Source organism: Loxodonta africana, chromosome 16 (assembly GCF_030014295.1).
Source record: "Loxodonta africana isolate mLoxAfr1 chromosome 16, mLoxAfr1.hap2, whole genome shotgun sequence".
Classification (NCBI taxonomy): domain Eukaryota; kingdom Metazoa; phylum Chordata; class Mammalia; order Proboscidea; family Elephantidae; genus Loxodonta; species Loxodonta africana.
In genome coordinates, this window is record NC_087357.1 from 82082203 (window position 1) to 82096398 (window position 14196).

Consider the following 14196-nt stretch of genomic DNA (forward strand, 5'->3'; position numbering starts at 1 on the left):
TAATATATACTGATCTTATATTCTGGTTTCCTTAAGATTTTTTATAGACAAGATCATGTTATCTGCAAATAAAGATAATTTTACTTCTTCCTTTTTGATCTAGATGCCTTTGATTTCATCTCTTGTCTAGCCGCCCTTACTAGAACCTCCAGTGTAATGCTGAACAGAAGTAAAGAGAGTGGACATCATTGTTTTGTTCTTGGGCTTAGGAGGAAAGCATTCAGTCCTTCACCATTAAGTATGTTAGCTGCAGATTTTTCATAGATGCCATTTATCAGGTTGAGGAAGTTCTCTTCTATTTCTAGCTTATTGAGTGTTTTTATCATAAAGCAGTGTTGGATTTTATCAAATGCTTTTTCAGCACCTACTGATATAGCATGTGGTTTCTGTCCTTTATCATATACTGATACGGTAAAGTATGCTGATTTTTGGATATTCCATCAACCTTGCATTCCTGGGACAGCTGACCGTTATTCTTTGAATCTTCTGGATCAATTTAGTTCAGTACCCTGATATTACAAACTGAGCTTAAAAAAATCTGCCATTTGCAACTTTACCTGTGTAATTCAGTATCTTTTTCAACTGAACACCCAGAAAACAAAAAAGCTAGAATGCTGAGCCTAACGTAAACCTTAAAACTTTAACTCCACTGTCAAATCTTTGAGTTCATCAGACTACTCTTATTCTCACAGACTTCTAAGTAATATTAAGCCTCTTCAGCATTACATCCTCATTTACCTTTAACTTGGGATTAACAATTTCTTCTAACTTTGTACCTACCTATCCCAATATTTGTTCTTTTTAAATCCTTGTTGGTTTTAAACAAATAAGCCTCTAAAGGGAGTTAATCAAATGATTTTGCTACAGTTTGTGAGAAAAGGGGGAACGAAGACCAGAGACTTGGTGTCTCCTAAAGTCATCACACAGTACTTGGCAGTGGAGGTAGTCCCCAACTTATGATGGGGTTCCATTCTAAGGACTCCATTTTAAGTCAGTTCTGGTGTAAGTTGAATACTTCATTTTTTTTTTTTTTTAGGTTTTCACTGTTATTACCTTTTATCATCAGTACCTTTATAAATCCAGCAGTGTTTTGAACAGTACATCATAAAACTGAACATCTGAGAATGATAACATCAGCAAATTAAGTGCTGCAACACATTACTAACGATAAGATGTACCAAAAAAAAAAGGGATGGTTGTAAGCGTGGTCATCGTAACTAGAACACACAGGGGACTACCTGTATTTTTAAATGGTAAGATAAAGCAGCACAGCAGGAAAATTATAAAAGGATAAAAGGCCTAGTCTTAATCTTACCTGCACAAGATATCGAGGGTCCACATTTAAATAAGGAGAAAGAGGGTTCATACCAGTTACTAGAGAGAAAACAAAATGTCATATTACAACAAAATCCTTTAAAGTCATTGCATTTACAGTTAATTCAGCTCCTGACTATTACATGTCTTTGAAATTTTGATTTACAGACTCACAGAATAAGAATTTTTTTCCATTTTTCATCCCACACCTATCCTCCCTGCATAGCAGTTTCAAGGTCTTTATGGTGCAAGAGAAAGATGTGGCAGTCTGCTGCCATAAAGAATTTACAGCCTTAGAGACCCTACAGAGCAGTTCTACTCTGCCCTATATGGTCGCTGTGAGTCAGAATCAACTCAATGGCAGTGGTTTTAGATGGCACTAACAGTTTGCACTGGACTACAAAGTGAACGGTTGGCGTTTTGAACCCACTCAGTGGTACCATGAAAAAAAGGCCTGGCAATCAGCTTCCAAAAATGTTGTTGTTGTTAGTTACCATCGAGCCAATTCCAACTCATGCTGACCCCAGGTGTGCAGAGCAGAACTGTTTCACAGGGTTTTCAAGGCTGTGATCTTTTGGTCGCAGATTCCAGGCCTGTCTTCCAAGGTGCCTCTGGATTATGGCCAAAAAAACCCTATGGAACAGTTTTACTCTGTAACACCTGGGGTCACCATGAGTCAGATGGTAGCCCAGAGTCTCATACCATGAAGATACTGGTAGTAACACAGGTTAAATACCAAAGTAGCAGAAAGCATAGCCCAAGTGAATTATAAGGCTAACTCCTTTCTACTTTACTGAAAAAATGCTTGACGATTATACAAACTGCAAAATAACACTGACAAGAGACAAATTCCATGGAACAACAGTGGTTGGATTGGGTTTTTGGTTGTACATAAATATTTCAAGGCAGTTCCTTTAGACTTTAGTGCTGACAGTTGCTGCCTTGATTTACCATGGCAAGGTAGAGAATTCTTTGGTCATTATTATAGGGATTGGGGTTGGGGGCAAAAGAGAATGCAAACTTTCAGAGGGCAAGACCTGAATTCTACTAATCTTAAAGAGAAAAATGTATCAAGGAAAACCAACTTTCCTAAATTTTAAATTTAATCTTTGGATCCTTCTGTACATCAGTTGATTGCAGATCTATATAGTACCCATACCTCTTATCTTTTCATCAATTGAAAGTCTTGTTAATTCTACTTTTAATACACAGTGAAACCTGTGAGAGCCGGAGCTTGACGGGATAACTTTGCTTTTCCTGGTCTCACAAGTTTTCTGCCATTGACAGGGTGCAGCCTTGCCACTTTTCTATTGCTTGTTTCAGTGAAAAATATTTGAGTTTTCCTTCTCTGACAGTTTTCTGCCTTACACAGGTTTCAGCTTTTGCAGGTTTTACTGTATTTCTTTAATTATGATATTTATCACCATCTCTCTTGCCATTATCCTAGTCCTACCACCAAGTCTCAACCTAACTACAAGAGTCTCCTACCTAACTGGATTCTTTACTTCCTCCTGCTCCTTCAATGTATTTTCTACACAGCAAACAGAGTGGTTTTTAAGAAAAGGAAATCAGCTCTGATGGCTTCCCTCTACACATATAATCAAATCCAAATTCCTTACTGTGGCTTACAAAACCTTACATCGGCTGCCATTCCCTGCCTCTCTGACCTCATTATCTCCTACCCCCTCCAACATCCTTAAAAACTGCAGACACACTGGGCTATAAAAACTGTTCAGATGGGTCTGTATGCAGGTCAAAGCTCAAGTGTCAACTTTCCTGAGCTGTTTTCCCTGACCAGCCATTCTAAAATGCTCCCCCCTCCACCTCCACCTCATGATCCTGATTTCTTCCTTTTAGCACTTATCACTAACTAAAACGTTTTCTACTTAGGTTACTTGGCTCACCTCTGTAGGATGCATGCTTCATAATAGCTTTTTTATAAACTGCTGTGAGTTCCAAACCCAGAAAGGCACTCGGTAATTGTAGGTGCTCAATGAATGGTGTTCACTCTCAAAAACCCTCAATTTATCTTCAAATCTTAATCAAATTAATGCAACAATATTTTGTCATATTAGTTTTCTCTGTGCTCCAAAACTCAGAGCTTTTAAGACTCATTATAGATAAACCATATTCTAGACCCAGTTTTGACACAAGTGACACTATGGTTATAAAACGGCTTTTTGTTTTTCTTAAGCATAATGTTCTACAGAAACAGGTCAACAGAAATAAAAAATTCTCAAAAAAGAAAACACTTTTGCAAAGGGCCCATCTATCATCAACTTCCTACTGTCTTTAGGTCCAGCTTCTATGTTTCCAGTTGGACACCTATTGCCATAAAGTCCCAAGACCTGGAATACATATTGCTAGGGTTAAGGACAGGGCACAGCTAGGATATTCATGCCTCTGCACTCTTGAGCTTGGGCACTTCCCTTTCTAGCACCCTTAACTGGCTTTTTTCTTCATGTCTATAATCCACCTTTGAAGTTCAGCTCACTTTTGAGCACCTCCAGATTTTCCTAGTATGTTTCAAATCGTATTTCTTTCTCTCCTAGATGCATTAATATTGAAAGTTTTGTTCTAACGAGTACTTTGGGATTTAAAACATGCAACTTTGTGCTAATAACTACGAGGCCGACATATGGGATGCATTTACCTGCAGAGCCGGACCCTGCTTTTAATACAGGGCCAAGTACACGGCCCCACACACAAGGAATGTGTGTGAGGAAAAAGGTACGATGCTTGGATATAAATGGAAGAATTCAGGCTGCATCTCGTGAGTCCAGGTCAACCTCAGAAAGCACACCTCGTGAATTCACGGCCCTCAAAGCTCGTTCGGTCTTGAAATAGCTGCTGTGCTGACACCCTGACCCCACCACGGGATTGAGGCTTTTGAACGACAGCAAAAAAAAAAAAAAAAAGGAAAGAAAGAAAAAGGAGGAGCGGCATGTTTAGCGTCGCCGCAGAAACCAGTCAGAAATGTTCGCGGGCTAGGCCCGATACTTACCGGGAACGCCGGCCAAATCTGCGTGCGAGTAACCTGCTCCCCCGGCTCCGAAAAACCCGGCCAAGCCCCCTGTGGTTTTGTTGCTGCTCCCCCCGCCGCCCTCCATGGTGTCGCAGCTCCCTTCCCGTCTGCTTTCCGCCACCCCCAAGGCCGGCGTCGTCTGCTCGGCCGCGGCCCCTCAGTAACCGCGGGGAACTCCGGCCTACCACCGGCTCCCTCACACGCTGACCTTCCGGGGGACGGCGCCCGTTAAGCACCACACTTCCGTTTTGCGACAGTGCACGCCCCGGAAGCCAGAAGCGCCTGACGGCAGCGCTCCGGTGGTGGGAAAGTGAAGGAAGGCAGACTGTAAGCGGCGCGTCCCGAGGCAGGCAGGTGGGGTTCCTGTGGACGAGGGAAGGCAGGCGGCTGGCTGGGGCCCGGCGTGGGAGGCCAGCGGAGCAGCAGCTGCAGAAGCGGGCAGTGGCGGAGAGGGAATGGTGCGGGGAGGCGCCGAGAAGGAGGCGCAGCCCGACCCTCTCGGGGTTTGTGAATGAGGCTCTGCCCGGGCGGCCCGGGGACTGTGTGCTGCGGATCCCAGCATGAGCGCGGGCCCCGGCTGGGAGCCCTGCGCCAAGCGACCCCGCTGGGGCGCCGCTGCAAGCTCTCCGCCGGCCCGCTCGGACGCCCGGAGCTTCCCCGGCAGGCAGGGGCGCGTCCTCGACCCCAGGGACGCGTCCGTGCAGTGCAGGGCCCCACCGTCCTCGCCAGGCTGCGTCCCCGGGCGGGCGGGACCGCACAGAGGCAGCACCACCTCGCTTGGTACGTGGGGAAATTAAAGTCTTGTTCCTTCGACCCGGCCCGAACCTCTTCCTGACCTCAGTCCGAGGACCCAGGGGCTCCAGTTGCTCCTTTCTGGTCTTAAACACGCATCACTCTGAGGTCCCCTTGTTAAGCCAACAAGGCCACTAGTGGGGAAATGGGACCGTATTTTTCTTGGTAAGATTGGTAGTGTGAGAAACCCTGATGAGCAAACGTTCATAGCGCGGAAAGTGGCAGAAGACTCCACCTGTTTGCTTTCTTCTGGTTTGACTGAGAGATTGCCCTAGGTGTCAAGGAGGTCTGATTGTGTATGTGAAGCAGCGGTGTGCCTCAGCCTGTAGGTAAAAAGCTGTTGAAGCTTCATTCAGATTCTGGGACCCTTTTTTTTTGAGGTGCAGAGCTGTAGGTCTTAGGTGACATTGTATTAGTTCCTGTGTACAGTACTTGATGAGAGGAACTTGACCTCTGTCTTTAAATCCTAAAATCTATCAAGACAGGTAGACAGTTACACAGGTTAGTATAATAAAGGGTAATGAGTGCTCTGATGTACAGAACACGAATCGTTATGGTAGGAGTCAGGAGGAGTACCTAACCTAGACTATGGGATCAAAGATAGTCTCCCAGAAGATGAGATGCTATGGTGAGGCCTGAAGAATCAGTAGCGGTTAGCTAGATGAAGGGAGGGAAGTCAGAAGAAGTGGGAAAGTGTTCTAGGAATTTGGCTGGTACAGAGAATGGGCAGGGAAGAGTAGTGAGAGATGGAACTGTAAACGTCAGCTCATGCTGGGCCTGTGTAAGGATTTTGAACGTTATCTCTAAAGGCAATGAGAAGCCATCAAAGGGTTTTAGGTACAGGAGTGACTTCATCAGATTTCTGGGGGTGGGGAGGGGAGGGAGAGTGACGGGGGAAGGTCCCTGTGCCTGGTGTGTGGAAAATCAAGAACAGATTGGAAAGGAGCAGAAGTGGAAGGCCAAGACTACTTAAGGACTTAGTCTAGACAGGAGATAAGGTGGCTTAGATGTGGATGTGGGCCTTGGATTCAGGAGAGAATGGGATATCTTATTCTATAAGACCTCAGAAGAATTATAAATGTGCTGAAGATACAGACTTGGGAGTTCTTGGCATAAACTTGATGATTAATGCTGTGGAATTAGATAAGATCCTATAAAGTGTGTAGAAAGAAGTAAAGGCGACCTAATAAAGAACCTTTAGGAACACCAGCATTTAAGGATAGACTGAATAGGAGTGGTCAGAGAGGTAGGAAAACCTGGCCTGTGTTGTGTCAGGCAGGGAAGTGTTTCAATAAGAATGCATCACTCAACAGTGTAAGGAGCTGGGCAGAGGTTAGGCGGTCATCTGGGGAGTGTACGCTTAGGTCTGTCATGACTAAGAGGCAGTGGGGAGTAGACTTGAACTAAACCTTGAAGAATTAGCAGAATTGCTGAATAAATCAAGGGGAGAAAATTATAGGGGCAGAGAGAACAGCACATGTGAAGTTTGGTAGACTAGAGCATAGGACAATAGAGAGTCAGATGAAGCTGGGAAGGTGTGATTATGGACAAATTCGAGTGCTGTTTTAAGGAGTTTGGTCATTATTCTGTGGCTATGGGAAGCCCTTAAAGAGTTTTTAAGCATGGAATTACCGTTTGATTAATATTTTAGAAAGCATGGCTTAGGCAGTACCTTTTGGACTTTTCTGACTGCAAAATCCAAACCCAACCCAACCCATTGATGTTGAAGTCGATTCTGACTCGTAAGGACCCTATAAGACAAAGTAGAACTGCCCCTTAGAGTTTCCAAGGAGCAGCTGGTAGATTCACACTGCCGACCTTTTGGTTAGCACCCGAGCTCTTAACCGCTCTGCCACCAGGGCTCCTTTCTGACTGCAGTCCACAGCATACACTTTATCTGGTACAGAGTAAGAAATATATATATATGTAACCTCATGGTAAGTTATGTTTATATCTGAAACAGATGCCTTATGAAATAATGTCTTTACTATATATTATGTATTCTTACATTGTATTATTTCAATTGAAAAATTCTAGTCATTTGTAGTTTATGAATTAGAGAAATTAAGACCGTAGACAGGGAGGACCAGATGCAGGAAACAAATATAGCTGTCCGATAAGTGATGTACTTGTTTTTTTAATGATAGTACTGTTTTGACTATGGAGAGGAAGAATAGAAGACTTAGGGTGTAGATTTCAGAGGACTTGGTGAAGAAGAATGTAGGAGTAGGGTAACTGAGGAAGACCTCCAGGCACTGTATCTGACTTCTGAGACCATGTGATTTGTAGTCCCATTGATTTTATTTGTATGTAAAGGAGGAGGAGTTAGTTATGGGAAGGTTGTCAGTCAGTCCTCACTTGTTGGTTCTTAAGTTTTCTGCAGAAGCAGAACCAAATTAATACTTGGGCTGTATTTCACATGTGTAAATGTTTTCTGTATACCTGGCACAGGACACCAATTAACAGAATGTTCAAAGTCTAAATTGGCATCAGAAACTATTGTTTTGTATCTTGGAATTCTTTTACGAATTGGTTACTTAAAAATAAGAAAGAATATGTGGTTATCCAAGGAGAAGTGGGTGAAGTAGGCAAATGGATGTTTATTCAGCCATGTTTAAATTTTGTATTATTTATCTTTCTGGGTACGTCTCTTGTATTAATTGAAATCTGTAAATCTGCGTATAGACAGAACTCAGCATTCTAGTCACATTATAACGGGGAATGATTTACCCAGTTATTTTCTGTCTGTCACAACTACCTAGAATTTCCCTCCCTTTTTTTTTACCCTCTCCAGAGATGGTCCTGGTCTCAGGCAGTGGTGGCAGGGTGGCAGCTGGCTTGGCCACAATCCCATTATCAGCAGTTCCGCCTCAGTGCAATTAAAAGCATCTTCAGACTCCTTTCCTCATCTTAAAACTCTCCCACTTTCCATTGCTCTTTGGTCTCACCACATCCCTTCTTGGCTGTTGCTGCTGCTGTAGAAAAGAGACTGGAGTTTGAGTATTCCTTTGAAATGCAGGTGAATTTTACTGCATGTGTGCCTTTTGCCTGTGTCTGTAGTGGCTAATTGAATGATTTGCTCATTGAAATACTCTGGTTACTGAGTGATGTTACTGATAAGGGTATGTGTAAATGGTGGAAAGTCAGGATAAAATTGGAGAACTATTGATCTCAGTGAGAAAGAGATTGGGTAGAAATTTGTTCAGTGTCTGCTTCCTGAGGCGATACGCATAATATTTTTTCTCATTAGTTCACATAACCCTTGGAAGGAGGTATTGTAATAACTTGACTGAGGTGGTGCTATTAAGTGTCTGAGGAAAGACTTCAAGATTATTTGATTCTAGACCTGGTATCTTTTCCATCACTTCCTAGTGCCTCCGTTTTTGTTTGCTGTGGTTTAAACCCACTGCTGTCAAGTCAATTCTGACTTGTAGTGACTAGTTAAGACAGGAACTCCAGGAATCCTCTGCATAATTATGCTTGCTTCAGGGATAAGAGAGATAAGTCTGTAAAATGGTTGTATGTTGTGTTGGGAAAGAAAACCCTTGGAAGCCTGAGTAGTGGTATTGGAAAGAGAAGTAGGTGACTCTTCCTCTGGGACCCTCAAGAGGAAGGGAAGACTGCCTAGACTGAGAAACATTTTATCAGCAGAATATGTCAGTTTGTCATCTCTTCCTTCTCCTCCATGCCTTTTTTGGGCTTTAGCAATCATCACAGGAGGTCTGAAGCTAGAGAGAGCACAGCTTCTCAGTGTCGGCTGCAGGAGAGACCCTCTTCCTGAACCACACTGGAACACACATCACAGTTCATTATGAACTAACGTTGTATGTAGTCACTGGGATCTGTAGCTTCTCAGGCATGTTAGGAACCTAGTAGCCTCTGCATGGTATTTAATCCTTACACTTGAGGGAAAATGTTTTTTACGTTCTAAACTGACTCGAAAATACAATTTTTGACATACTACCAGTTTATAATTTGAAGATTCTGAACTGTACTTGCTGTTTCGATATAAAACCCAAAACCCATTACTGTCGAGCCAATTCCGACTTACAGTGACCCTATAGTACAGGGTAGAACTGCCCCATAGGGTTTCCAAGGCTGTAATCTTTATGGAAGCAGACTGCCACATCTTTCTCCAGTGGAGCTGCTGGTGAGTCAGTATCACTGACCTTTCAGTTAAGAGCCGAGCAGTTAACCACTGCGCCACCGGGACTCCTTGTGTTTGATAATAATAAAAATAAAAAGATGCAACTATAGAAAAAGTCTCAGAATCGAGTGGTTCATCTGCTTTCTTACTCCCTTTTGAGTAAAGCTAATTTTTTCTTTGAAGCGTGGTTTGCTACAGAATCAATAACAATCACTAGGGTGGTAGTATTTAACAATCGAGAAACATCAAGTTCAGTATTCTTTTGTTAGAAGCTATTTTAAAAATACTAATGAAATATTTTTACTAGTTGGAATATTAGTATTTTGTCAAAGGTATAAATGATATGGCACTTGAATGTCTTTCTGGTATAAGATTCTCCCCAAATATGAAATTCATTTTAATTTTGCCGTTATCTCAGTGATCCGTAACCTGTTGATTTTCATGTTTGAGTCAGAATCTATTTTGAGGAGTGTTTTGGTGTTTGAGGAGACACAGGCAAATAAGAATGAGTCTATGACCTGAGAAGGTGCCTAGATTCTTACATTGCAGTTTGAAGAGTAGTTAAGAATGCTTAGGATTTTGTGTTTTCTTCTAAAATGTTACATACATTTAATCCATATCCAGTGTATTAAATTTTGACAGTACACTTATTTCTGATGCTCATATGAAATGGGGCATGTACTTATTTGTGTTGCCTCTTTCTCTCCTGAAGCATCACTTCTACTTTTGCTGCTGTCTGCTGGTCATTTCTATCTGGCTATCTCTTTGACATCTCAAATTCAGTATGTTTAGAATTGACCCAGTCATATTTTCCCCCAAACTCAGTTCTCCTGTATTCTGAATTTCTACTTAATGCCGTCACCATCCTTCAGGTCTCTTGAGCCTAAGCTTAGTAACATCTTTAACTTCTCCTATCATTGTGAAGTCTGTAATTACTCTCACTTCTCAGTTTTTGCTTTCCATTCTTACAGGAACTAGTTTTGGTCCTTGGCCGGTAGTTCTCCAACCTAACTGGTCATCAGAATCACTTTTTGAAAAAATACAGATTTCCGCTCCTCACATACTTCTTATCCCATACTCCTCACATACTTCTGTACGTGTATACACATATACATTCTGGTTCAGCAGATCTGGGGTGAGGCCCTGGGATCCTTATATTATTAGTCTTCTGTTGATTGGGATGGTTTGGGAACCACTGGCTCAGACCCGTAGCTTGGGCAGTAGTTTCTGACAGTAGGCTCTTCCTTCTTGCCCCACAGATTTGCTCTCCAGGCTCTCTGTCTTATACATGGCTGTGGGGCTTGTAGATCTCAATTCTGGAATCACAACTCTAAGTGTGATTTCCAACATTATTTTGTACCTCCTTTTGTGAGTCAAGAAACCCTGGTGGCGTAGTGGTTAAATGCCACAGCTGCTAACCAAAGGGTCAGCAGTGTGAATCCACCAGGCGCTCCTTGGAAACTCTGTGGGGCAGTTCTGCTCTGTCTGTAGGGTCGCTATGAGTCAGAATCGACTCGACGGCCCTGGGTTTGGTTTTGGTTTTTTTTTTTTTGTAAGTCATCCAAGAATCTCTGTCATATGGTCCTTCCTGCCTTTTCAACCATGTTTACTGTTGCTTTCTTTTTAAATTCTTTGTATTTCCCTGCCATTGGTGCCTTTGCTTATGATTTTCTCCCTATTTGACTACGTGCTTATTGTTCAAGGCAAAATTCAAGCACCACCTCTTCCAGGAAACCTTAACCAGTTATCCCCACTTAATCCTGTGCCCTCAGAACAGAGAAAGTCTTTACCTCAGAAATATCTTAATCCCTCATTAGGACTTCTTTTAATAATACAAGTAGTTCACTGAGTACCTTACATATACTGACTGGATAGGGCCCTAGACACTTTACATGAATTATTTAATGTAAACCTCACAATAACCGTGACAGGTACTGCTAATTTGCATGTTATACAGATAAGGAATCTAAGACTCAGAAATGACCTCTCGCAAGATGGAAGCCGGTGGGAGAACCTGGATCTGAATCCCAGTGGCCTGATTCCAGAGCCCGTGCTCTTCTCCCTTAGACCATACCAACTCTTCAGGGCTGGCCACTTTCCACCCTGTGCCACATATACTTATGTTTGTGTTTCTGTCTCAGCTCGTATTACTTGAGCGTGGTGCGACAAACTGATAGATGCATGGGGGTGAGTGTGGAAGGGTGTGGTTAATCTTTGTTTTATCCATAGAACGTAGCACAGTACCTTGCATGTGTAATATCGTATATTTTCTCTTTAAAGGGATATATGCATATACTTTTTTTTTTTTTTTAAACAGTTCTCAAACAAACGACTATTACCAGTTGGATGGACTCTAGAGGAACCAAGAGTGCTGAATCAGAAAGGTATAGGAATGAGCCTATACAGAGAAGTAAATAATGTCATACGTGAATGTTTTATTTGGCTTTATGCTGTTTTCTCTCCTTTTTGCTTTCCCGTTTTTTTTTTTATCTACATTCATTCATTCTTTCAATTTGCAATTAATAAATTTTTAGAGTCTCCTATGTGTCAGGGACTCTCCAGTATCCTTGGGGTACAGAGATGACAGAGGAATAGTCTCTGACTTCTAGATACTTGCAGTGTAGTGGTGGTGACAGACACAAAAACACGTGATTATTGCATGGTATGTTATGTGCAACAGTAAAGGTATGAACAGGGTACAGCGGTAGTTAGCATGTAGAAGAAATGATCAGCTTTACCTGTGGGCCATCAGGGAAGGCTGCACAAGGAAGTGAGCAATGTTTAAGACCTGAAGGAAGGGCAGCTGTTTGCCAGGCTCGCAGTTGGGGGAAGGGCATTATAGCCCATGTGCTAAGACATGGAGTCATGATTGGGCGTGATATGAGCTCAGGTAGCCACCAAAACCCGTTGCCATTGAGTCGATCCCGACTCACAGCTACCCTATAGGGCAGAGTAGAACCGCCCCATATGGTTTCCAAGGAGTGCCTGGTGGATTCAAGCTGCTGACCTCTTGATTAGCAGCTGTAGCTCTTAACCGCTACGCCACCAGGTAACCACACACAGTTTAATTATTGCTGGGACATTGTGGGGGTGTGGTTGGGCCAGTGATCTTTCTTGTACCATGAGTCGTTTTTAGTTCTTTCTATTCTCTTATAGCTTGCGTAGTAAAGAGAACAACAATACGAGAGTAGAATCCATGATGAGTTCTATACAAAAAGATAACTTTTACCGACATAACATGGAAAAATTAGAAAACATCTCTCAGTTAAATCTTGCTAAGTCACCCATTGAAAAAAGTACACAGTATTTGAACCAGCATCAGACCGCAACTGTGTGTAAGTGGCAAAATGAAGGCAAGCATACGGAGCAGCTTTTGGAGGGTGAACCTCTAACAGTAACTCTGGTACCAGAGCAGTTCAGTAATGCTAATGTTGGTCAGTCACCTCAAAACGATGACCACAGTGACACGGACAGTGAAGAAGATAGAGATAATCAACAATTTTTGACACCTGTAAAGCTTGCAAATGCAAAGCAGACTGCTGAAGATGACCGGGCCAGAGGAGCCAGAATCAGCCGGAAGTTCAGCAAGTCTTCCCATGCTGTGGGAGATTGTGCCAGCTGTCAGCAAGAAGAGATCGACGTGCCAGAGAGTCCACTGTCAGGTGTTGGTTCAGAGGACATCGGTACTGGACCGAAAAATGCCCAAAAATTGAGTGGACAGGAAAGTAGCCTAGGAAATTCTCCTCCACTTGAAAAGGAAAGTGAACCCGACTCACCAATGGATGTAGATAACTCCAAAAATAGTTGTCAGGACTCCGAAGGAGATGAAGAGACAAGTCCAGGTTTTGATGAACAGGAAGATGGACCTTCCTCCCAAACAGCACATAAACCTTCAAGGTTTCCAGCAGGAGAAACGGACACTGAAGCGAAGAAGCGGCACTCTACTAAGGGAGGGGAGGTGGGATTACATTTCCGGTTTGAAGGTGGAGAGAGTCGCCCCGGAATCAACGATTTAAACACCAGACTACCTGGAAGTACTCCTGGTCTGAATGTAGAATGTAGAAATTCTAAGCAACATGGAAAAAAGGACTCTAAAATCACAGATCATTTTCCAAGAACATCCAAAGCAGAGGACAAAAGGTAATTTTTTCCATCAGGGATCTCTCTCCAATAGTGTAATTCATTTTATAATTCTGTAAGGAGGTTTAACAAAGTCTTGGTTTATAGTGAAGCAAAAAAATACTTAGCTGGGTTTCTTGTTTTGTCTATGCTAATTTAAATGTAGACTCAAAATTTTAAATTCTAAAAAGGCCGAAAACAAGAGGTAAGATAAATACTGGAAATCAAATTTTTTTTTAGTTTCATGAGCTTCTTTCTAAAATTTATAGAATTGTCAGAACGTGAAAATATTAGGTTGATAGTTGTCGTTAGTTGCTGTCCGGTCAGTTCTGACTCATGGCAACCTCATATGTGCAGAGTTGAACTGTTGTGTAGGGTTTTCAAGGCTGTCACCTTTGGAAGCAGATTGCCAGGGCTGACTTCCAAGGCACCTGTAGGTGGGTTTGAAGTGTCAACTTTTTGGCTTGTAGTGGAGCACTTAACTGTTTGTACCACCCAGGGACTCCAGATTGATTGTAGTGGCTGGGCTATTTTCACAGGCCTTTGCATGTTACATTTCCTCTAATGCTCTGACAACCCTGCCAGGTGGTTAGTACTGTACCCACTTTACAAATGAGAAAACGTAGATTTGGGTTAAAGAATGTACTGAAATCGTATAACTTGTAGGTGGTGATGCTGGGATGTTAATCCAAGTCTGTCTGATTACAAAGCTTGTATTTTGCTGTTAACCCGTATGGAATTTTAAAATGCATTCTCAGAATCATAATTCTGAGTTTTCTAGCACGTGGTGGAAAGTTCA

The 14196-nt window shown here is 42.5% G+C and overlaps 2 protein-coding genes across 16 annotated transcripts in view; one reads left to right on the forward strand and one right to left on the reverse strand.

Moving 5' to 3' along the window:
• TIMM23 (translocase of inner mitochondrial membrane 23) overlaps positions 1-4507 on the reverse strand; it is a 28901-nt gene extending 24394 nt beyond the window's left edge. Inside the window, exons 1-2 of one of the 2 annotated variants that reach the window (XM_064269845.1) lie at positions 4319-4507; positions 1316-1374 (exon numbers count right to left, since the gene is read on the reverse strand). In XM_064269845.1, coding sequence (XP_064125915.1) covers positions 1316-1374; positions 4319-4424 — 165 coding nt within the window. In that variant the 5' untranslated portion in view covers positions 4425-4507. Of the gene's footprint in view, positions 1-1315; positions 1375-3967; positions 4206-4318 lie in introns of those variants that run through there. The other variant, XM_064269846.1, reaches the window with a different exon arrangement.
• A 93-nt stretch (positions 4508-4600) lies between these two features.
• PARG (poly(ADP-ribose) glycohydrolase) overlaps positions 4601-14196 on the forward strand; it is a 164358-nt gene continuing 154762 nt past the window's right edge. For 5 of the 14 annotated variants that reach the window (XM_010589283.3, XM_064269830.1, XM_064269829.1 and 2 more), the window contains exons 1-3: positions 4710-5119; positions 11596-11662; positions 12435-13418. In XM_010589283.3, the coding sequence (XP_010587585.3) occupies positions 4900-5119; positions 11596-11662; positions 12435-13418 (1271 nt within the window). In that variant the 5' untranslated portion in view covers positions 4710-4899. The other 9 variants (XM_064269831.1, XM_064269832.1, XM_064269838.1 and 6 more) reach the window with 9 other exon arrangements.